The following is a 26,134-nucleotide window of genomic DNA, read 5'->3' as shown; positions in this document are numbered from 1 at the left end:
GATGCCTGGATTTTGAAAACACAGACTCCCAAACTCCCTGGAACAGATAGTTAATACACCAACCAAGGGTGCAGCCATACTGGATCTGGTCCTCACTAATATGGGAGACTGCTGCACATCCCCTACTGTAATGCCTTCTCTGGTAAGGTCAGACCACAAAATGGTCTCCTTTGAATTAAAAATAAAACCCAACCCCCCAGCTAAACCTGGAATATTCAGATACTATTCTAAGGCTAACCTCCTGCTAGTAAGTGAGAACCTGGTAAAATTTCAAGCCCCCATAAACCCTGAGAACACTTCTGCCTATGCAGAACTGTTCACAGAATCCCTGTACAAGCATGTTAATAGCTGCACAGAGGCATCTGTACCCACCAGGAATAAGTGCATAACTATCTCAAAAAAACAGGCCGCCCTGGTTGAATCACAAAATCAGTCAGCTGTATAACAGGAGGAAGAAGACCATGGCAAAAATTAGTAGGTGCAGCACCCAGCAGGATAAAAGCACTCTCATCAAACTAAACAAACAACTCAGGACAAATAAAGTCTACCAAAGCCAAATTTGGGGTAAGTTTGGCCTCCCAGGCAAGGACAACCACACAGCATTATTTAGCTATGTCCACAACCTCAAAGGCAATTGTGTGCAGAGCTCATTGTAAATGGAGCCAGCTATACTGAGCCAGAAGATATAGCAAACCTCCTGGCTGATAAATTCACCTCCAACTTTACCCCTCTCTCCCCCCTCAACCTTCCTTAGGAAACACCATCAAATGCAGCTCCCTCTACTATCACTATGGAACAGGTCTTTAATGCGCTCTCTAAGACCAAGAACACTGCATCAATGGGCCCAGACAATATCTCAGGATGCCTTCTTAGTAGCATGAAACATGGCATCAGGGCCTCTGGAATTACTATTTAACTGTAGCCTCCAAACAGGGTTTGTGCCTCTTGAATGGAGAAAAGCAACGGTCATCCCTCTGCACAAAGGTGGGCCATCTACAGACCCTGGAAACTATAGATCCATAAGTCTCACCACTCTTATATGTAAAGACATGGGAAAAATTATAATGGAGATAATCAATAGAGATATAGTAAACCTGCAGACACTGGACCCAACCCAGTTTGGTTTCGTCAAGGGCAGATCATATCTACTGAACTTGGTGGACTTCTTTGAGAAGGTCACCAAAGCAATCGATGAGGGCAAAGTCGTTCACATTGCCTACCTTAACCTGGCCAAGGCATTTGACACAATACTCCACTGGGGTATTGTTGACAAATTCAAGAGGTTAGGTACAAACCCGTATATCACTAGGTGGATGTCCATCTGGCTCACAGACAGGACCCAGGAAGTTAGAATTGGGGAGTCCACGTTTACAAAGAGGCCAGTCACAAGTGGAGTCCCTCAGGGATCAGTCTTTGGATTGCTCCTTTTTCGCATTTACCTCTCAGAAGTCAAGGCCAATGTCAGTGGTCTGTGGCTGACTAAATGTGCAGATGATTGTAAATTAGGAGCTGTCATTGAATCTCACACTGACACAAATGTTCTCCAGGAGGGGCTGACACAGACAAACACTGGTGTCAGAGCCATGGACTAAAACTGAATGCCAAGAAATGCATAATAGTATCATTTGGGAAGTCATGCATCCCTGGTGACTATCATATTGACAACACACCCCTTAGAGTTGACTCAGTAGTCAGGGACTTATGGACACACATAGATAGTAGTCTAGCCTTTGATCATCATGTGTCTGCAGTGGTGAGGAAATCATTCTATGTTGCTCAACATATAAACAAAGGTATGGCATCTATGTCCAAGGAAGTCATTGTTCCACTGTATACAGCATTTGTCAGACCTATCATTGAGTACATTGCCCCCTTTGGTATGTACGTAACCAGGCATATCCAACAACTGGAACGTCCACAGAGGTTCCTCACTAAAAAAAATGCAGGGTGTAAGTAAAATGTCCTGTGCAAACCACCTCAAGGCTTTTTCTCTGTACTGTGTCTCCTACCGGCTTTTGAGGGGAGATCTATGCCTGGCATACAGAGCATTGTCAGACCCCACTCTGTTGGACCTTCTGCATATCCACTAAATCAACAGAACCAGAATTACCCGTTTTAAAGACTTAAACCTTGGCTGTGATATAAATAGGACTTGCTGGAGGGATAGGTATGTATCCCAGAGACTACCCCGTCTATGGAACTGGCTCCCCATCCATGTGAAGCAGAGTTCCTCCCTAACCCAATTAAAGTATAACTTGGACAATTGGATGGGAAACTGGAAATTCATTCCTGGTTTGGCACCTATATCTCTTATGACAGAGGTAACCTATAAATGGTTCATCTCCCAGGCCCATACTTACACTTATCAAGGGTATCAGAATTTGTCAGAGTTGTGGGATGCATGGCTAGGCTTAAAAAGGCACTTGTGGTCGTTAGCCTAGTAAATACCTATGAACTTATAATCCCTCTTTTATGCCCAAGGTAGCTACAGAGTCCAACCTCAACCACAACCACACCATTCAACTTCTGTTTTTTCCCCCAAATTTCTGTAATGAAGGAGAATGTTAATTACACCTGCTTAATGTTCAGGGACAGTTACGGTTTCATAGGACGAAGTCATTTCGAAAATCAGACCAATTGTTTGTCTTCTTCTCTCATAGTCACCTGGGTCAGGCGGTTTAAAAGTTACTCTTGCTAAATAAATAATAGAATGCATTTCTTTGATGTATGCCAAGAACAGATTACAGTTACTTTGCCCTCCTAAGGCCCAATCAACTAGGTGTATGTCTACGTCTTCTGCCTTTTCTTTCAGGGCATCTTTTGACGATATCTATGCTGCAGCCACTTGTTCAAAAACTCATTCCTTTGTTACACGTTATAAAAATAGACATTGATTCCAGGAGCAGGGTTTCCTTTGGTTCAGCAGTGCTCCAGCAAGCCCTTCTTTGAGGCCACCCAGGAGTTGTATAGCTGGGGACTCTAACCCAACCGCAAGGAGGAATGAAAGAGACATCAAATTTATTTATAAGTTATGTAGTTACCATAATTTGGTATCTGTGTTGTCTTCTTTCATTCCTCTTCACCTTCCCTCCCAGTGCTCTTGAAGACCTGGAAAGAACCTCTTAGGAACTGATGTTTCTGGTTTTGAGCCTCTGGTTCTTATTTGTACTTCCTTCTTCCTTTTTCTGCTCTGTATCAGTTATTTGGGCAGCAAATTCAACCTGAGGGAGTTAGTCAGGAGACAGTGCATTATGGGGAGTAGGGGGAACTCAAGACTTGGATCCTAGTCTGTAAAAACATGCGATCAAGTCAGATCTGTAACCCATCTGTGAGGAGAAATGAAAGAAGACAACACAGATACCAAGTTATGATAAGTACATAACTTATAAATAAATGTCTTATTTTTCTATTTAAATTCTCTTTAAAAATATGAATCCTAGATATCTATGGGTCTACTTCATAACATTGAAATTTTATAATATTGAATTTCATAACACTGAGACCATAACATCGAAAATTCAAGACACTGAAAACCCAAAACATTGAAAATTCAGAACATTGAAAGTGTGCTTTATAACATTGAAAACTACATTGCACAAGTAAATAAGATCCCCTCCACCTACAACACCACCTAACTAACAAACACACTTTCTACTACGTTTCTGCAGGGGGAAAGGCCCCCCCTGCACCCCCACAACCCCGTAAATTAAATATACCAACTCCAAGATCGCACTACAGTGGAAAAAAGTTAATTTCCTAACCTCACTGCCCATAAATTAAATATACCAACTCCAAGATTACACTACAGTGGAAAAAAGTTAATTTCCTAACCTCAGTGTATGGTGATTGTGATACAGTGAGGTTAGGAAATTAACTTTTTTCCACTGTAGTGCGATCTTGGAGTTGGTATTTTTAATTTACATGGGGGGTGGGGGGGTACAGGGGGCTTGCCCCTTGCAGAAACTTAGTAGAAAGTGTGTTTATTAGTTAGGTGGTGTTATAGGTGGAGAGGATGTTATTTACATATGCATTGTAGTTTTCAGTGTTATGAAGCCCACTTTCAATGTTCTGAGTTTTCAATGTTTTGAGTTTTCAGTGTCTTGGGATTTCGATGTTTTGGTCTCACTGTTATGAAATTCAACGTTATGAAATTTTAGTGTTATGAAGTCGACCCATATATATATATATATATATATATATATATATATATATATATATATATATGTGTGTGTGTGTGTGTGTGTGTACACACAAATAAAAGTACGTATCATAAAGTGACCCTCATGGGTCTTTTTCAGACTCTTCTCAGGTGTACAATCTCAAGAAACATGTAATCAGGTATCAAGTATAGCTCACACAGCACAGAACAACAGAAAATAGCAGAATAAAGTAATTGAAGACTAGAATAAAATTAGTAAAAAGGAACATAAAACGTCTGAAATGCATGTACAGTATATCAAACGTAGGTGTAATAATAGCTTGACATGTACAGTATTTCACATTGTAGTGAATTCCCATTTGAGAAAGACAACAAAATATCAATTTCAGACAAATCTGGCATGAGAAAGTCACCACCATATGTCATACTCTTAAAAACTTAAAACCACTGTTAAGCCACAAGACAAGTCTTAAAACAACTCTTTAGTGTTAATGTAACTTTATTTCACGCTTTCGTCAATAGCAACAGACTTTCAGAAATGAATTACACAAAGCTTACATAGGCTTAAGTACTTAAAATCATGTTAACCAATCACAATAACAATACAATTAAAAAACACATCCAATGTTAATTGCCACTCTTAACCCTTTAACATCTAAATTCCTGTAGCCAGCCTATGTCACACACTTCAATTTTCATACAAGGTAAAGAAACAATAGTCATAGCAGTATACAAGATAAGAATGCATAAACTGAAATGTGCTTATATTGCTGTGGATGTTGCTGTGAGATCTACAATTTCAGGGATAGGTTTAAAGGATGTTATAGTTAAGGGCAAGACAAATAGTGAGGGCATGAGAAGGCTTCTGAACACTCCTGTGATTTAAAATGTTTGCTTAGTTTTCCAGCAGATGATGTTATGCCGACTTAAAAATTAAAGACAAAATAATATCCTCATTCAAGGATATGCATGTATCTCTTGCATCTTAGTTTCAGAAATATTTACATGCTAATAAAGAAAAAAAAAACACTTCATAGGAAAGGACCTCCACTGCAGGACTAAGATCAGCAAAACATTCAAAAGAAAGCAGTTTGAGTATAAATCAGGTATATCATGAAAGGGTATATTCGACCTGAGATATTCAAAATATCTGTTACCTTCCCTTTACCCATTCTCACACCCCAACACCCCTGGAGGGCAGGTTTCAGCCTGCCTGAGAACAGATAACGCTAAGAAAATGGGTACTAGAAATAAATGGTTATGTGATAGAATTTGTTAGGAAAACTACAGGGCAGTTAGTTCTAATCACTCCATCTCATGAGGTAGGTATAATCCTTCAGGCACACATCAACATCTGACAAATATATATATCCAAATGGTTTCTTATAGAGAAAGAAAAGTTTTTTAGAGTATTTGTAGTGCCAGAGACATATTCTATCTGAAGAAGATCATAAATGTAAAGATATTCAAGATGGAGACTCTGAAGATGTTATTTCTTTTCTTAGATAGTAGTCTTACGGCTATACAGATAGATATATCTTCATATTCCTATGAGATTTAAAAGTACCTCTGTTTCCAGTTAGCTCATCATAATTTATATTTTTCATATCTGCTGTTTGGACTCTACACAGCTCCCAGGGGGTGTCAATCTGAAGCAAAGCATAAGTCTGTGTATCTGTCTGGATAGTTGTTCCATAATAGCAAAAACAAAGAAACTGTTAATTTGCCACACCAATCAAACCATTATTCTTCTCATTGGAGCTCATTATAAGAAATCTTTTCTGACCCTTTTGAAATGACAGGTATGTGCAAAATTATTACCATAAGAACAGATCTTTGCTATTAGTATGACCAGTCCTCAAAGCTTCCATCCCTCCAGCACACTGATAAGGTTCCATATATTCTTCACCTTTACTGTACATTTTATAGACATAGGCCAGTATTCATAGTCATTTGCTCTCAGTAGTCTGCCAGTGTATGCACAAACACTTCACTGACGGCAAACGAAGCATTTCCAACAATGACCTCTTCAGTAGTTTGTCCGTGTCTGCACAAGCACTTCCGTGACACCAAATGAAACATTTCCCCACGCCGTCAGTAGTCTTCCCATGTATGCACAAGCACATCCTTGACACCAAATGAAACATTTTAGGTTCCCCTCACAACTTTGTATTCTCTTTATAAATTGAATTAAATTAAGTTCAGGACCATTTACATGTTTAGTATGCAAATTAGCTAATTTTGGATTCATTGTTAATCTTAGTGATACGCAAACCTGTAGTGCCTGTTATCTGCGTATTAGTTGTTCCCCTGTCGTTTATGCTTAATCATATTATGCTTTTGTGATATTGAGGCATATTTATAAAAAGGTCCTGAAAGTACTTGATTTACATAACCATGTAGCACTGCTCTTTGCAGATTACCACAATGAAAATGCAAAGTCCCAGACTATGCATACTGTCCTTAATCATTTATTGTTATAATTGCAACTTTAGTTGGCTTTTAGAGCATTATGGGGCTAAAGAATGTTTGTAGCAATGTTGATCTGATGTGGGTGCTTCATGCACCAACCAAGACTCAAATGAATGAGGTAAAAGATCAGTGTCAGTCTTCAGAAGGACTGAAAACACAAACGTTCTAAGTGAGAATGCATGGCATGTAACATCATTAAATACCCAAACTTTGACATTTACTGTTGTTACCACTACTTCTCGAAAAGCTACTGCTGTGTTAAGTATTCTTCACTATAGAACTTCACATTCCTGTCTTATTATCTTAGACGTTTACAAGCCTAATGCTACATTTTAATTACTTACTTAAAGCCAACAACTCATTTCATATTTAAAAGTATCTGTTTACTGAAAAAAATGTGCTTCTGCTTAGTCCTTTTCCGTAATGTAATACATTTGGCTGTATTTGTAATACATTTGGCTGCATAATCAGCAGTGTATGACAGAAGCTTAACTAAGTAATATGTTGAATAGTTTAAGGCAAAGACTATAATTTTAAAGAATGTAAAAATGTATTGGTATGCATTATGATACAGAATAAATTGTGCTGCAGAACACAATGTTACATTTCAAAAATGAAATTTTGGCAAATATGTAATCCAGCTTGAAAATAGTTACAACTTTGCTCTTTTTCCCCCCAAGTTGTGAAACCCAGTGGAGTGCACCTTAAGCTAGCACTAAGGTTCTCAGACTGTGGAAAAGCTATGTTCAAACCTATGAGGTAAGTCTTTTTTATTAATAATTATCAGTATAAATAGTTGTGGAGTGTTGGAACCCTTAAGAGGAAATAATCAGTTTTCCTTAGATAAGCCCATATGCTCCTGTTAATACATTGTAAATGGAATAATAAAAGGCTGTTATCAGTGAGCTCTTGATTCAAAAGATAAAGTTGTTGTTTTTCACCAAAAACGTCAAAATAGTGGAATTCAAATCCTCACTGAGGTCTGTACCCAAAGACCCATTTCTACTAAAACATTTTAAAAAGGTGGTAAGAATTATAGAAATAGTAAGTAAAGATGTTTATGAAAAGGGTTTGCCTGTGAAAAGGGAGTAAGTGAATGCGTGTTTGCTGTGGGTTATACTGTGACTGTTTAATGTTACTTCATGCAGGGGAGCGGCAGGGTTCTATATAGACATATAGAGAGCTAAATTCATGTGCTGCAACATAAGTGATAACAAAAGTGTAAAACAAATGTACTTTGTATCTGATTACCACTGAATCCATGTGTGTAACGTATTGTAAGACTGCTGCATCCTAGAGTCAAAGAAATGCAATTTTTGATAGTTCTAAAATTTTGGACAAACCACAGAATTTCATCCCGTGTCACATTTCATCACACCTCTTGATGTCATGTAGCTTAAGGGTACTGCAAAGAGTGATGTGACATGCTTTGTTTCTGATCTTTAGAAAGTAAAACTGCAGGAAAGCTTCCTCAGAGTCCTGTACATGCCGCAAAGTTGTAGTTCCACTTAAAAATAACTTCTTAGTGCCTTACACTTTCAAACATTTTTAGCCAAGGTGCAGAGGAGTGTTATTCAGTATACTGGAGTTTTAACTTAGGATTTCATTGCTTTACACTTAGTAACTCTTGTTTGGCTATGCAAAGTGTCCCTCATTGCACATGACTGGCTTTACATAGCTAAAGAGCATTAGAGCAGCATAGGCTATTTTGTTAACTTTAGTTTTACTGCTTCATTTGTGTGTTTATAAACATAAAGAAGAGTTCGTTTTATCAATGCCTTGTAGCCTGTCCCTCTGTTAAATGCAGATTATGTCAACTCAAGGTCATTCATTGTCACATAAAGGCATAACTGAGGTTTTGTGTTGAGACATTTGCACTAGATCTACAGTGTACTCACTTGAAGAATGGCACCAAAGCTAAATTGGATTACAATGTAATTAAAGGTTGTCATTAGGTTCATCCTTGGGGAATCAGTGGTCTATATTTCTGGCTGATTTGACTGTACCAGTGTATCATACCTGGCAAGTAAATAGTCATAGCACATCAAATATTAAGTATGTTAGGGAAGCAAAACATTGATACTAGAGAACTCAAAGGAAAACACGAAAATATGCAATGTGAGATTCACATACAGCTCTACTTAAATGTTCTTTTTTAACAGAACAGGAAATGATAAACACCACCGACACTGAAACAGTACAGTACACAGTTACTAAATAAGCATAATAGCATGAAGCAAATGCTATAAGATTACTTGTAAAGATGTTTTCCTATTGTCTAAATTCTTAATTTGTTGTTTTGCAGTGAAGTACAGAATACAGGAAATAAAAATGAAAATAAACATTTATAGAAGGAAGCTGATGTGTGTGTTGCACAAGCATCATGCTTGCACTGGATTAAACAGCACTTTTAACAACTCTTTTAATCATTTGAGCAGCTTGAAGCAGAGTATAGAGTTGAGTGGGACGTGGTACAGACTGCATGCAGAAGATATTTGGAAAAATATGCCAAAAAATGGGTAATGAATTTCATAGAGATGCATGGAACAAACTGTAAAGTGTCTGTGGCATTCATGTAATGGTACCATAACATACTAATCAGAAAATTATAATGTGTTGCATGTACTAGGACGCAGCAAAATAATAATGCATATTTTGAAGGTATGGGAACTGTCATGCTCAATAGAAGGGCAGAAGTAAGAAAATAATAATAAAAAGTTTATGTGGTGCATGACCTGATTCAAATCCTTAAAAAAGGCTGCATTCCAACAAGGTAGCTGAAACTGATATACATTCTAAATGGACATACTAAACAGGTATGTTATATACTTATCAAGACAGGAAAAGGAAACTAGATGGATCATGACCATAAGGAGTAACAAGGAAAAGACATATCGCAACCTTACAAGCCATTAGTAAGACTACCTGCTAGTGTTAACTAAATGATGCCCTACAAGAGTCTGTCACATCAAAAAGTAAGGGAATGTGGTACACATCCTCCCTGGATTATTGACAACATCAGATAGCTTGTAAAACTCAGGGATAAATCATGCACTTGGCGGAAAGCTGAGCCTTCCAGTCTAGAGAAAACAAATAATTTAGACTGAAAAAAAAAAAACAGAAATAGCAACAAATATCAATCAATTAAAGGAGGTTGGAAAGGAATGGGAAGATAGACTGGATAAGCAATTCACAAAAAAACAATGGGATGATATATGTATGGCTTCCAAATATATAGCAAAGTCTAGAAGATTTAGGATTTTTGCTTGGAAGTGTTTACATAAGTATTTTTATACCCCAAGCAGACTTCAAAGAATTTTTCCTCAGGTAGATTCCAAATGTTCATAGGTTCATAGATTAGTACTAGGCTAATTGCCCTTGTGGGCCATTTACCCCACATGAGAATTAAACCCTGCACCTTTTGTCTGTAAGGAAAATACTTTAATCATTAAGTCAACCTCCCACCCATGTTGGAGGTGTGATTAGGGAAGAAAGAGTTAATTGGGACCATCATTTTTGAGATTGTGATGAGTTAGCAGATTTTAAAAATTCCCTGCACAGTAATCCGTCAGAAATACTGGGTGATCAAATTGGTGTAACTAAGGAAATGATTTTTTTTTTGAGCTGTGATATGAAATCAGAATTGCTTAGACATTGTAAGGCCTTGTTAAGTTTAATTGTGAGGGCTGCCAGAACAGCAGATGTTATGTTGTCCCTATCTCACCTTCCTTCTTGCTAGTTGGGTTCGGAGCCGATTTTCGGCTCTGACTCGGCCACATACTTAAGCTCGAAAGCTTCCACTGGCTCGAGGCTAGACCCTATCTCAGCATGCCTAGCGAGAGTTATCCAGATCTTGTTTCCCGCTTGAAGCTTCGGGATTGCTGACGACTGGCTCAGTCTAAGTTAGGTTGTTATTTCTAATATTTTCTTGTAAAATATTGTTATTTGGTAGCATATTTTCTTCTGTGGGTCAGTAGAATCTGTTTGTCTATCCCTGTATCTACTGCCTGCTTAGTTTCTGTTTATTGTTGAGGCGTCGTTTCTTTATCTTTCAGGCCTACCCTTTCTCTTCTTTCTAACTTATGAATCCATTTAAGTTAGAGGATTTGCCCTACCCTTTCAGCCCGTTTTAGTTAGAGGGCTTTACCTTATTTCCTTTCTCTACCTAATGAGCTAACCATTTAAGTTAGAGACATCTCCTCAGTTGGAGGAGTTGTCATTTGCCTTAGAGACTCTCCTCCTTCCGTTTCTTTCCCTTTTCAAAACAAAAAAAAAACTTTTGCTGTCTGTTTTTGGCTTAGTGTCTTTTTCCATTCTATTATCTCTATTATAGTATCTTATTGTTGATCGCTATTGTATTTTGTGGTAAATATATCCAAGGAAGCTTCTAAAGAATACAAGCCTTCTGGATTCAAGAAGTGTGATTCCTGCACCCAAATGATGTTTCTAACCGATGGTGATACCAGCTGCGTATACTGTTTGGAGCTGTTCACCTGCAGGACTTTTGTTCCATTTGTCATGGTTTTAGCTCTAGAGTCCTGCAGGAGTGCAAGAACAAGCTAATCTTGAGAGGATTATTGAAAGGGCCTTTTGAGGCATCAAAAGAAGGGAAACAAGCAGGAAAATCTGACAAACCTTCCAAATGGGCATCTTCGTAGGCTCCGACTTCAGAACTGTCGAAGGGCAAAGACAAACCTTCATGTTCGTTGGATCCAGTGACTATCGGGTCCGATAAGGCTTTATCTCCTTTGGTTCCATCAGTATCTTCAGAACTGTCTAGGAGCCATAAAAGATCCAGGTCTCCCTGCGTGGAACCGGTGAGTTCCGTGCCACAGACCCCACTTCTCCAGTCTGTGGCGAGCAGTCACCGATCGTCCACCCGTTCCTGTCGATCATCCAGGAGCCTTTCAGATGACGATGTGGAGAGGGTGGTGAAGAGGCTACTCAGGACACCGGCCTTGGCAAAAATTTTATCAAGCCCAGCCCATATGGAAGTGGAGCCGACTGTCCAACTTACTTTGTTGTTGATTCCTCCTTCAACTCACCTGAGTTCCTAGCCAGAGTGCATGGAGGTCATTGTGGTGGAACCATCGGATCCAAAAACCCTGGGTCTCTTGGGTCTAACATCAGCTCTGATCCCGTCGATATCATCTTCTCTTGAGGGATCTGGGGGCTGACACTCCCTTGTCAGCTCCGGGGGGGTAGAGTGAAATCGGACCTTTGTCAGATCTCGCTCTCCCCTCCAGAGCCAACGAGGGGGAAGAGCGAGATCGGACCTTTGTTGGGTCCTACTCTTCCATTCGGAGCTTCGGCGCAGGTGAGTTCGGTGCCTACATCAGCCTCTGAACCATCACCCTCGGTTTGGAGGAGACCTCCTGGCTCTTCGGAGCCGGAGACTCTGTCAGGCCAGGATCATGGTGCCTTCAAGGTGATGAGGAGTGTGCTGTCCTCACAAACCACTCCGCCCTTGGCTTCAGTTGCTCCTTTCCCTTCTGGACCAGTGTCCACCTCCCAACCACCCCTCCTCCCCAAGCATAGGGAACCAGTGTCCAAGGATACCCCTTTGGGTAACCCCCCCTTCCAAAACCTCTCCAGAGCACTCGGAGGAGGAGGTCCCTCAGAAGAGGACTTGTAAGTGGAATCATTTGGACTCCCTTGAGTCCCTGACATTGGACACAGACTTGGATGACTCAGAAGGGTCCCCACAATCCCCCTCTGAGGATGTCTGTTTTTCAGACATCCTGGAAATCCTCAAGCAGAGGGGTGGCTGGAAATCCCTTTCCCCTTTTGAAGATGAGTCTATGTATCTGGACGCATTCTGTTCCCGACCCTCCACCTCTTGGGTGCCTCCACCCTTCGACCCGCTGCTAGGTGTAGTAAGTCAAAAGGCGTGGAGCTCTCCAGAATCGATGGAACCAGTTCCGCATAGGCCCAATAAGTTTATCACTGCACTGGACGGCAAACCTTTCCTGACTAAGGGCGTGCCAGTTGATGCTATTGTGGTTGCAGCAGCCACAAAGAAGGAATTAGCAGAAACCTCTTCTTCTGTCCATCTGCTGAACAAGGAGTCCCATACAATGGACAGATATGGGAAGCGTGTCTTTTCTTCAGTGCCCTTTACCCTTAGGTCACTGAATTATTTGTCCAATTTTACCCGTCTCCAGAGGGATCTCCTGCAAGAGTTAGGAGATGCCCTACAGGATCCTACAGCTGCGAGAGCTGGCGACAGAGCTGCTTCTCAGCTTGCGACCTTATCTTCTGTAGTTAACTCCTCCATGCGGCTTATCTCCTATGCAGCCGATGGAGTGAGCAGGGCAGCAGGCACAGGAGTCGCCTTATGGAGACATTCCTGAATGTGCCTTTGTCAGTTTGCAGAGCCCTTCAAGTCCTCCTTTACCAATGCCCCATTTGATGGCTTGTTGTCGTTCAGGCCCAAGGTAAAAGAGACTCTCACCAGGTGCGAGTAAGACGGCAAAACTCTCTCTACCATGGGAGTATGTTTCTCCGCGCCTGCTAGACCTTATCGTAAAGGTCAAAAAGGTGAGAAAATGTGGTTCCAGAAATCCCAAGGAGCTTTGCCTGATGCACATGGTGACTTTTCCCCCAGGGGCAGAGGGGGGGAGCAATAATGGGAGACACCGCCCTCTGGCAGAGGGGGTCCGCATTGTCAGGGTGTCAGAGATACATTCTCTAGTAGGTCCTTCCAGTGCTCCTGAAAGGAGGCCCACCTGTCCACCTCTGGAGGCAGTTGGGGCAGATTGTCACTGTACCCAGAAGCCTGGCAAAGTATCACAAAAGACACATGGATACACTCCGTAATATCCAGGGAATACAGTATTCCTTTCGCCATGCCGCCTCTTCCCAAAAAACAAAAATCCATCCCAGATGTGCCACCCAATCTAAGGAAACAAGCAACCCTAGAAGTTCAAAGGTTGCTAGAAAAACGAGTCATCCAAGAAGTCCCTGCAGACCAAATTGAATCCGGAACTTACTCAAGGTTTTTTTTAGTTCCAAAGAAAACAGGAGACTGGAGGCCCATTTTTGGATCTCAGCAGACTCAACAGGTCTGTCAAGAAGACAAAGTTCCGGATGGTAAAACTGCAGTCCATACCCCCCTTTTTGGGAAAGGACAACTGGATGTGCTTCATCGATCTCCAGGATGCATACTACTATATCAAGATGGACAGGTGATCCAGGAGATATTTATGCTTCCGGCCGGGAGCCAGTCACTACCAGTTCAGAGCTCTGCCCTTTGACCACACCACAGCCCCTAGGGTGTTCATCAAATGCATGGCAGTAGTCATGGCTCATTTGAGGCAGCTAGGTGTTTCCATATTTAGACAACTGACTCCTTACCGCCACCACCGAGCATCGACTAACTGAGGCAAGGGACACCACAATTCGCCTCTGCTCACAGCTAGGCATCACTATAAAGTATGAAAAGTCTGCGTTGTTTCCTTGTCAACATATTACATTTATAGGGGCAGATTTACATACAAAAGGCATGATAGCAAAATTGCCTCAGGAGAGGGCGACTACCATTCGACATCAGGTTTCAATCTTAATCAAGAGAAAAAAAGACTCAGGCAAGTTCTGTTCTCAAAGCCCTGAGCTCAATGGTGGCAGCAATAACACTAGTTCCCTTGGCACGCTTCCACATGAGGATATTACAGTGGCTCCTATTTGCTCAATGATCCAGGCAAGATCTACCCATATCACACAAAATTCTCATTAAGGAGACCTGCAAGAAGGACCTAAAATGGTTGCTTCAGTCAATGCAGATGACGATAGGCAGACTGTTCATCATCCCCCAACCAGTAGCCACAGTGACTGTGGACGCTTGCCAGATAGGGCGGGGAGGGGGCATTATCTGGGACAGACTGTTCAAGGAACTTGGCAACAACACGAGTACCACTTGCACATCAACGTCCTAGAGATGAGAGCTATGCTTCTGGTGTTGCAAGCACTACAGTGCTCTCTACCTACGGGGACGATCACAATTCTAATGGACAATATGTCAGTAGTGTGGTACTTCAACAAACAAGGCGGAACCAGATCCTACCCCTTGTGTTGAGAGGCTCTAAGAGTATGGCAGTGGGCAATGTCTTCCCAGCGCTTTCTAATTGCGATGCACATTCCAGGGAAATCCAGCATGATATTGCAAACATTCTGGCAGACAGGTTTAGTGCAAACTTCACCCCCCTCTCACCCCCTAAAGGGCCCATAAGCATACCAGAAGAATGTAGGGCCCCATCAATCACCGATGCACAGGTTAAAACAGCCCTATCCAAAGCCAAAAACACAGCTTCAATGGGACTGGACGGGGTCCCAGGCTGTGTCTTACAAGAGCTCCAAAATGAACTAACCCCTCACTTAAACACACTGTTCAAACTCAGCCTCTCTACAGGCTACGTACCCATAGAGTGGTGCACAGCAACAGTTATCCCGCTCCACAAAGGTGGAGCCACAACGGACCCCAGGAACTATCGCCCTATAAGCCTGACTAGCCTGGTCTGCAAGGCTGTGGAACGCATCATCATGGAACTCATTAACAGAGACATTGGGAACCTCCAAACCTTGGACCCTACCCAGTTTGGTTTTGTTAAGGGCAGATCATGCCTCCTAAACCTGGTGGACTTCTTTGAGACGGTTACCAAGGCATTAGATGAGGGAAAGGAGGTCCACACAGCCTACCTAGACCTCGCAAAGGCTTTCGACACCATTCCCCATTCTAGTATAATAGACAAGCTCACCAACTTGAACATAAACCCCTATGTCACAAGATGGGTTGCAAACTGGCTTATGGATAGAACTCACATGGTGAGAGTTGCAGGCTCTACGTCCGACTCTAAACCGGTTACAAGTGGCGTACCCCAGGGCTCAGTCCTAGGACCCCTCCTGTTCGGTATATACTTCTCAGAGGTACAGGCAAGCATGGGAGGACTATGGCTGACCAAGTTCGCAGATGACTGCAAACTAGGGGCCATAATTGATTCTCCGGCTGATACAGACACCCTTCAGATGGGTCTCACTGAGACGGATACCTGGTTTCAAAATCATGGCCTCAAGCTAAATGCCAAAAAGTGCATAGTCGTCCCCTTTGGAAAAAACAAAATACCCGCAAACTACCACATAGGTGGTAGTCCCCTAAATACAGAAAATGTAATAAGGGATCTGGGGACCCAAGTAGATAGTAATCTCTCCTTTGATAATCATATTGCCAAGGTGGTTAGAAAATCCTTCTATGTGGCCCACCTAATCACAAAAGGGCTCGCATCTAGAACAAAAGAGGTTATTGTGCCTCTCTACTCATCACTCATTAGACCCATCATAGAATATAATGCCCCATTTGGGATGTACCTTACAAGACACCTGCAACAGCTGGAAAGGCCACAAAAGTACCTCACCAAGAGGATTACTGGCCTCAAACAGATGCCGTATGCAGCCCGACTCAAGAAACTCCAGCTGTACTCAGTTGCATACCGCTTACTCAGAGGTGATCTCTGCCTGACATACAAGGCCATGTCCAACACAGAATTGATGGACATGCTCCACCTAAAAAAAAAAAACAAATCCCAGAGAGCCACACACTCTAGAGATATAAACCTCACCACAATGATAAGTAGGACATGCTGGAGGGATAGATTCCTATCCCAGAGACTCCCCCATGCTTTGGAACAGGATTCCAATATACATCAGGCAGAACCCCTCACTAACACTCTTCAAGAGAAACCTTGACGGGTGGATGGGAAACAGAACATTTACCCTGGGGATCACTGCACTGGCTCTGCTGGACAGTGGTGCAGGGAACTAATGGCTCTGCTGGACAGTGGCGCAGGGAACTGATGGCTCTGCTGGACAGAGGCACAGGGAACTAATCTAACGGGGTGGTGAAAGCCAACACATTCTGGCTAGGCTTATAAATGCCCTTGGACAGATAGCCCAGTACTTACTTATGAACCTATGATAGCAGGCAAGCTAAGCAGGGCTATCCGTATGCCTTACAAGTGGTCCCTGAAGCAGGATATTGTGAACCAAATTTTTTGCAAGTGGGGCTAGCCTTGCTACATCCTTTTTGCCACCTCCATCAATACCAAATGCAGCAGCTATTTCGCTCTAGTCCCCCCACACTGGGACAGTCACCCAGGGATGCACTTGTTCACGATTGGCCCCTGGGACTTCTTTATGCTTTTCCCTCGTTCCCTCTAATACCCAAGGTTCTTCAGAAACACAAAAACACAATCATTGAGTTGGAAACTAATACTCATTACCCCTTACTGGCCTCCTCAAATATGTTTCCCCTTTCTATGCCCCCTTCTCTGACGTCCTCTCTAAATGTACCACAAGCCTGTTTTTCCTGCACTTCATATTGCAGTTCCTGCTTGTATTAGACTAACTTACCTTTAATTGCTCTGCACACTGTCTAAAATTTCTCTAAATATTAAATGATTGTCGTATACCTTGTATCGATTCTTAACCAATGATCTGATGTTGTCAGTCTTCACATAATCCTTGACAGAGGGTTCCGAGCCTTGGAAATGACTCAGCCGTTATTCCTGCTTGTGCCTTCCAAAATCTCTTGAGCTTATCTCTACCCACAATGCTCCTCACCAAATTATCTCAGATTTTGTTTGCCACTTCATAGTGCCAGAGATATTCTACCCAGTCTCTCAAGCATTACCGTTTCTTCAAACTGTTATTTTTTTCCATATCACATCTTTAATATCCATCCTTAATTTCTAGTTTTTCTATCAGCTCGTCTTCTAGGTAGTCTTTCGTATGTGCGTGAGTGTGTTTTTTCTCACCTTTTTACTGTTAGGTAGACTCAAGTATCATCGTTGGTATTTTCTTCCCTTTTGCCTTCAGGTAACTCTTAATACCATTGTTGGTAGTCCCCCCCCCCTTTTCCCCTCTCTGATATACAAAAAAAAAACTGTATTCAGGTGTGTGTGTGTGTGTGTGTGTGTTTGAGTGTGTGTGAGTACGTGCGCATGCCCGTGTGTGTGTGTGCACGCGTGCGTGTGTGTTTTGTGTGTACATTGGCCTTAGTTTCTTACAGTATGGCCGACAAACCCTCTAAAGGTACCTCCGGCTTTAAGAGGTGCCAAAAATGTGATAGAAAGATGCCTAATTCAGATGGATGCACTCATTGTGTTTATTTTCTCAGAGTGGTCCAGTTACAGGAAGATTGTGCGATCTATCATGGTTTAGTGCCAGAACCCTGATAGATCACAAAAACAAGCTGATCTTAAAAGGCCTGCTTAAGTCTAATTTTGTAGAGGCCAAATCTGGTCAGCAGACCGAAGCCAGCTCCTCCTCTTCTTCATCCTCTTCAAAACCTAAAAGTGGAGTCACTCTGTTTTGGCATGTTCCTTGAAACCCCCTCCTAAAATGGCTAAATCTCCCATGGTGCCGGCAGCGTTCTTGACACCGGTGGGCCAAGATACTCAGTCCCCATCTACTAAAGAAAAAGTAACTGCTTTAGGGATGCTTTTTAAGAAATTATTCATGCCTCCACCTGACTTGATTTTCCAACTCTATTTCTCTCATCCTATATTGACTTACATTGGACTGACTTGATAATTAAACTTAAATGAGGTGGATAAGAAAGTAGCATAGGTGGGAGAACATTTACAATTTATATTTATTTTTCTTATCACGTTCTTCTTTTCCCACTGCACAGTACACAGACCACTACTGTACTGTATAACTATATGTACCTCTGAACTGCTGCACTGCTCTGTTATTTATAGTTTGCTTACTCTTTTATGGTACTGTAATCTGCAAATGTCTATTCTGCTGAATACTGCAGTCAATTGTACAGTTAAACTGCATGATAAATTGTATATGTGTGTATATATATATATATATATATATATATATATATATATATATATATATATATCTATATATAGATATATATATATATATATATATATATATATATATATATAAGCACTTTACTATTTCAAAATATTGAAATGTCGATTTTCAGTATCTCAAGACGAAAGTGCCGAAAGTGCAGTTGAGCAAAACTGCACTTGATAGAATTGGAAATGTCGAATCTCCAGATGTGGTGGCACGCTACGTTTGATTTCCTGTGTTTGTAAGGTGCAGTGTGTTTTGGGATATGGTTTGCATGCCTTTGGGTGGATATATCTGGTGATTCAGGTAAGTGCTGTTTTTTTAAGGGTTTTGGTAGGGATTTGAGTGTATATGAGTGTGTTGGGAAGTTTTGGGTGTAGGTTAGGGTAGGTAGATAAGAGTGTGTGTGTGTGTGGGTGTGTGTGTGTGTGTAAGTGTTGAGAGTGGTGGTGTTTTTACGTATGTGATGTTTGTTTGTGCAAGGGGAATATAGACCATGTAGTGGTGAGTTTAGTGCCTTTGTCTTTTTAGTGCAACCTCGAAATTAGTATATATAGGTAGAAGGGGGTGGGGGGTACAGGGGGGCTCCCCCCCCTGCTTATATGTAGAGTAGGTGTGTATTTTGTTGTTGTGTTTGTGCGTATTTTGTTGGATTGTTGTAGTGTGGGGAGGAAGGTGTGTGTATGTTTGTGTGGTGGAGGGTGTATTTAAAAGTCGCGATTTTGAATTTCGTTCTTTTGGGGTTTCGATATTGTGAATGTTCAGCTTTATAGTCTCAGGATGCTGAAATTCGAGATTTCAGTATTTCAAGATTATAAAGTGAATATATATATATATATAAAATCTATATAAAAGAAAAGTACAAATCCTTGTGTTGAGGTACAATAGTTTTTCAGCCTTAGGGGTGTAAGATGTCTACCTGGCATAAGAAAAAAATGATAAGACCACAGGGAAAAATGATACTTGTGAGCAACAAAGTTGATGGTTGAGAATCCTTAAACAAAAAAAAAAAAAAAAAATCAGGAAAAAAAGAACCACAGACAGGCTCGGGTGAGACTTCAGAGTAATCGAGCAATTATAACTTGTTTAGAAATCAAACGTTATTTATTGAAAAACAAATAGATTAGTGCTGATGCCCTCAAATGAGCTTTGTCACATCTAAATCCAGTTTACATGACATGCAGTGTTTATTTGCTTTAGCACAGATATCATGGTTAATTAACTTGAGCTGGGGTCATAAATGTATGTCATAGGCTGTTTATCCATGCTAAAATTTAATACGTCTCATCTTTCATCCTTGTTCAGCATATCAATGCCTATTGGTCGCTTGTAGCTTATATCTTATGTGCTGTATTCCTATCCTGTGTGGCTAGTGCCTAATTGATAGAAATACATTATATAAATCTTGTCCCTGGCTATGTATAACTATTAGTACATTATTGTGTCTGTTGTGTGGTAAGTAGATGCTGTTTGCCATGTTTAGATGGGGCAACAAGTGCTAAAGAATATGTGACAACCAATCAAATTAAAGTCCTAAAGTATTATACTGTAGTTATAACTGCAGCTAGTCAGGATAATCTGGCTGAACCTGTGACTGAGGGCACGTACCTTATATCCTTTATGTCAGGACCATACCATCCTTTCCAAGACAGGATGAATTCAACTTTCTAGTAAAATATCAATTATAGGTGTGTTCAGAGAGAAAAGAAAAGGGTTCTCTGTATGTGCTAGGTTGAAGATAAACTGCAGCATTCTGTGGCAGTGAACCAAACAGGGTTAAATGAGGAGGGAGATAATTGACTTCTGTTTCATTTTTTTTTTAAACAAGAAACATCTTTATAAAATTGTCGTGTATGACATAGGCAGTCATACATTTATATAAATGAAAAAAACATATTGACTTAATTTTAGTTGCAAACATTGTACATCACAAATCATATTGACATAATTTTATTTGCAAACGTTAAACCACTTATATTGTATCCAGTCATTGTCAGTCACACATTACATAGCTCATTCAGATCCTGCCTTCTTTTAAACCTCATTCCTCGTCTGCATATATTGCTCTCACATTCCCCATTTTTTTCTATGTAATTTGGTCCTACCCTTTTCTAAAGATCACAATTTGTTGTTTTGTGTCTGTTACTATATTTATTATTTCTAGTACAATTGGTTTAGACCTTGATTTCCATTTTCTAGTAATTGCTTTTTTAGCAGCCTCTATAATTAGACTCAGCAAGGCCTTACTTATGTCTAGGCAATTCCGATTCTGTATTATACTAAAAAAAATAATTTCCTTAGCTACACCGATTTGCTCACCTAGTATCTCTGACAGAGTAGTCAGAAAAGAATCTTTAAAGTCTGCCAGCTCATTACACTCTCAGAAAATATGTTCCCAATTACCTCTTTCCTCCCCATCACACCTCCAACATTTGCTGTCAACCCCGTTCCATCTAAATGCTGTCAAACAGTTCAAAGGTTCATAGGTTCGTAGGTAGATACTAGGCTATCTGCCCTAGGGCATTTATAAGCCTAGCCAGAGTGTATTTGTCTTCCGCCTCCCTATTAGATTAACCTACTGTGCCTCTGTAAAGTAGGTCACAGAAGGTACCCTTTTAAGATTAGTTTACTGTGCCTCTGTCTAGCAGGGACACAGGAGAGATCCCAGGGGTGAATTTGCGATTTCCCATCCACGCGTCCAAATTTCGCTTGAAGAGGGTCCGCGAGGGGCTATGTGTAACATGAACTGGGCTTCTATTCCAGAGTGAGGGGAGCCTCTGGGAAATGAATCTGTCCCTCCAGCATGTCCTATTTATTTTTGTGCTGAGGTTTAGGTCCCTGGAGCGTGTGGCTCTAAGGGACTTGAATTTTTTGAGGTGGAGCATGTCCATTAATTCTGGGTTTGACATGGCTTTGTACGTCAGGCATAGATCGCCTCTGAGTAGGCAGTAAGCAACTGAGTAGAGCTGGAGTTTCTTTAGTCGAGCTGCATAGGACATCTGTTTGTAGCCCATGATCCTCTTGGTGAGGTACTTTTGGGGTCTCTCCAGTTGCTACAGGTGTCGGGTTAGGTACATCCCAAAAGGGGCACTGTATTCAATTATGGGCCTGATGAGTGATGAGTAGAGGGGCACAATGACCTCTCTTGATCTAGATGCGAACCCTTTCGTGATAAGGTGGGCTATATAGAAGGTCTTTCTAACCACTTTGGCAACGTGCTTATCAAAGGAGAGATTACTATCTACATTGGTCCCCAAATCTCTAATTACGTCTTCCGTACTTAATGGATTACCACCTATGTGGTAATTTGTGGGCACCTTGTTTTTCCCAAAGGGGATGACAATGCACTTTTTAGCATTTAGCTTGAGGCCGTGGTTCTGGCACCAAGCATCCGTCTCTGTGAGACCCTTTTGGAGGATGCTTCTGTCAGCTGGAGATTCGATTATGGCCCCCAGTTTGCAGTCATCTGCGAACTTTGTCAGCCATAATCCCCCCGTGTTAGCCTGAACCTCAGAGAAGTATATACCGAACAAGAGAGGTCCCAGAACTGAGCCCTGTGGGACGCCACTTGTAACTGGTTTGGATTCGGACATGGCACCTGCAATTCTGACCATGTGGGTTCTATCTCTGAGCCAGTTTGCAACCCATCTTGTGATATAGGGGTTGATATTTAAGCTGGTAAGCTTATTTATGATGCCCAAGTGGGGTATTGTGTCGAAGGCTTTTGCGAGGTCCAAGTAGGCTGTGTGGACTACCTTGCCCTCATCTATGGCTTTGTTAACTGTTTCAAAGAAATCAACTAGGTTTAAGAGGCAAGATCTGCCCTTAACAAAGCCGAATTGGGTAGGGTCCAGTGTCTGGAGGCTCCCAATGTCTTTGTTTATGAGTTCCATGATAATACGCTCCATAGCTTTACAGACCAGACTAGTCAGGCTTATGGGGCGATAGTTTCTGGGGTCCATTGTGGCACCACCTTTGTGGAGTGGGACCACTGTAGTTGTACGCCATTCTTTGGGTACATATCCTGTAGTAAGGCTAAGTTTGAACAGTGACTTAATGTGAGGGTTCAGTTCTTCTTGGAGCTCGTGTAAGATACAGCCTGGGACACCGTCCGGTCCCATAGATGCTGTGTTTTTTCCTTTGGGGAGGGCAGCTTTCACCTGTGCATCTGTGATGTCAGGGAGGTTACGTTCAGTTGGGATAGGCGTTTGCTCCTTTGGGGGGGAATGGGGGGAGAAGTTTGCGCTGAATCTGTCTGACAGGATGTTGGCTATGTCTGTAGGTTCGGTATATTTTGTACCGTTATGCAACAATTCAGAGCATATCTGGGAGTTTCCGCCCATGTTTCTGACATAACTAAAGAAGGCCTTGTGATTATCTTTAGTGTCTAGGGCAGTTTTTCTTTCGAAACTGGCCTTTGATGATTTTATGAGGGATCGAAGTTTCTTGCTAATACTGATCAGAGATGCCTTCCCTTTTTGGGATTTTGCTCTGTCATGTAGTAGATTCCTCCTTCTGTTGTATAGCTTATTTATGGCCAGGGTCCACCAGACCGGTCTCCTGTTTTTGGAGGAGTGAGTCTTGGTTTTATTTGGGATAGCACGATCCATGCATTCCTGCAGGTGCTCATAGAATGCATTTGTAAAGGATTCTGCAGATTGGGCTGTATTATCCTCTGGCCCAGGGGCTTTGAAGGATTCCACCTCAGTCTTGAGAAGTGCAAAGTTGGCTTTGGAGAAATTCTTCACAGTGATTTCCTTGGCTGGGGGTGGGGACGGGATATGGATGTCTAGGGAAATTTGTTTATGGTCTGATCTTACCAATGAGGGGTTTACCTCTGGTGTGGAACATAGAGTCCCCATGTTGGTGATGAACAGGTCCAATATGTTGTTCCCTCTTGTGGGAGTGGTGACCAGTTGTTCCATTGCGTTAGAGTTTATAAATTCAAGGAACCGTTGGGCGAGGGTGTTTGGGCTTGAGTAGTTTTCCCAGTCAATGTTTGGGTAGTTGAAGTCACCCAGTAACATAGTGTTTGGAGAGACCTTCATATTCTCCAGTGTTCTCAGGAATGCCAAGTGGGGTTCCTGTAATAGGGAGGGTGTTCTGTAGCAGGCTACAAACTGAAAAGCAGTTTTGCCTGCTGTTAGTTGCACATGGATGGTTTCCGATGGTGTGTGCAGTGCCACTAACCTGGAGGTGTAGGTATCTTTGATGAATATAGATACTCCCCCTCCTTTTGTGCTTCGGTCTGAGTTTTGGGGCCAAAACGCATGGTATGAGTTATAACCTAGTAGTGCTGGGGTGCTCTCAGGAGCCTTGAACCAGGTTTCTGTTACTGCACAGACATCGATTTTCTCCATACTGAGGAGAGTCTCGAGTGCATGCATCTTGAGGTTTAGACTTCTGGCATTGAGTAGCATTACCTTTAGTTTTTTTTATCTTTGGGTTGTCTATGGAGGTGGGTTTGTCCTTTGAGCCTTGCCTAAAAAAGGCACTATGGGGGTGGCAAGAGCCTTGGCCAGTATACGAAAGCCTAAGGGTGACAGGGGCAAGCCGTCCCTAGCGAAGCAACGTGGTTTATCGAGCATGTCATCCCAGGCTGACAGACACTGGATCCCCTTTGAATGACACCAATACTTTAGCCAATTGTTGAAACTGATCATTTTGTCTTTATACTGTGCCATCATTCTTGGTGAGGGCAAGATGCTACTCAAGATCAGGGCCATACCAGCCTGGGCTACAAGGTCAGAGAGCTCCTCTATGTCTCTTTTCATGTAGTCCAGGGAGGTACGTCTCAGGTCATTCACAACAGCATGGACAATGACTGAGTCATACTTGTACTTGCTTTGGAGTGACCTGAGTGCTTGTGTTATGTGGCAGATCCTGGCACCCGACAGGCAGCTTACAGTGACCTTCTCCTTGTTCAGTCTGTTGAGTGGGACGTTAGTGTGCCGGACAATAGAGTCCCCTATAACAAGTGTATTTGGTGTGTTGTTTGGCCTTATGGGCTGTGACTGTGAGGCACACTGATTTTGTGAGATATGTGATTTGTGGGTATTGTTGAGGGGTGGCTGTTGCTTGGATATCTGCTTAGGTGGTCTTTGCTGTTTAGGCAGATTTTTATTTAGAGCCCCCGAGTATGTTTTTGTGTGTTTATGTGTTGGGTATGCAGATGCAATAGGTATGTGTGAGACTGGATTTGTGGTGTGGGTGGTTACCTTTTCCTCCTGACTGACTGTGCCAGTCTTGGGTTGAGAGAGCTCAGTTATGCTGGTATGCTGGTTCAGTGTTCTGCAAATATACAGAGATCAGTATATATTTTTTTGGTTTTATAATTTGCACTCTGATTCCTTACATCTCTGTTGAAACTTTTTCCCACCCCACCCTCCCTGTTCTTGGTTGTAGTTTAAATTTGGTGGCTTTTGCAGTGCCCGCCCCACTGTAGATTTGATCTAGGACACTCCCCCAGTCCCATCTCTTTACCGCATTCTACCTAATAAACCCTTTCTGCACTTGCTTTTAGTCCTTTTTAATTTAATTACATTTTTTCAAACTGTGTGTGGACTAATATTGCAACATACTCAAGTGTGCCAGCTTGCACTGCATGTGAATTGTTTTTACTACTGTTTTTGCTACTTTTCTGAAAAAAAAAAAAATTGTAAGCCTGTTTCCTACCTTTCCTGTAATTAGTGTTCCAGATACAGATTTGCTGTATCCAGGACTATTTGTAAGCTTCTGAGCCCCCAAGCCTTTCTGTGTTGGAGGGAAGCCTTCTAGCTTATCAGTGGGAGTGGTAAGCACTAGGTAACCTGTCTACCACATAAGGAGTGGTTCTGGCCCAGAATTTGTAGTTATTGGCCATTTGGGCGGTCTTCCATCTCTCTCAGCTTTCTGATTTGAAGGCCTACATTTGCACTTGTTTATGTCCTGTAACTCCTGGGCCCATCTCATTTGCTCACTCAAAAAAAAAAAAATGATCAGCTTTTACTGTATTTGTGTTTCTTCCTACTTTATTTTGCTTTTGCGTCATCTTAAAAGTACTCAATTGTATTTATTACTGCTTGGTGTAACTCATTCTAAGCCTTTTAGTTTAAGCACTTGGGCTTCAGACCAGTTGTTTTACATTAAGAAAGTTTGTGGTCTGCACTGTAGTGGCAGAACAGGTAGCTTACATCCTTCTAAGTTGGGAACTGCTGATTGAGGACTCAGTGTCTGTTATTAATTCTGGTTTAAGCACTTGGGCTTCAGGACAGTTATTTTACATTAAAAGGGTTTGTGGTCTGCACTCTTGTGGGAGGAGAGGCTGGACTCTGCCCTTCTGAGCTGGGAATTTCTGGTTAAAGGCTTATAGTGCCTGCATATTTGAACTGCTTCTTACTGAAATTGGTACACCTTGTTTGCTGTAGCATAGACTAGATCCAGGCCTGCTGAATCTAGCTTTGTTTGTATAACTTGAGCACTAATCAAGGCATTCTTTAAAGTATTCAATTGTATTTATTACTGCTTGGTAGTAACTTGATTAAAGTGTAGCTATCATTCTAAGTCTTTTGGATTAAGCACTTGGGCTTCAGACCAGTTGTTTTACATCAGGAAGGTTTGTGGCCTGCACTGTGGTGGCAGGACAGGTAGCTTACATCC

At 41.7% G+C, this 26,134-nt stretch overlaps 1 protein-coding gene across 1 annotated transcript in view; it reads left to right on the top strand.

Annotated features, from left to right (window-relative positions):
• FAM20A (FAM20A golgi associated secretory pathway pseudokinase) overlaps positions 1-26,134 on the top strand; it is a 1,212,293-nt gene that overhangs the window by 544,250 nt on the left and 641,909 nt on the right. Inside the window, exon 4 of the mRNA XM_044085124.1 lies at positions 7,312-7,390. Coding sequence (XP_043941059.1) covers positions 7,312-7,390 — 79 coding nt within the window. The remainder of the gene's footprint in view (positions 1-7,311; positions 7,391-26,134) is intronic.

This window comes from Protopterus annectens, chromosome 10.part0 (genome assembly GCF_019279795.1).
Source record: "Protopterus annectens isolate FY-2018-M chromosome 10.part0, PAN1.0, whole genome shotgun sequence".
Classification (NCBI taxonomy): Eukaryota; Metazoa; Chordata; order Ceratodontiformes; family Protopteridae; genus Protopterus; species Protopterus annectens.
The sequence above is the reverse complement of the archived record's forward strand: the minus strand, read 5'-3'. Positions and strand labels throughout refer to the sequence as shown.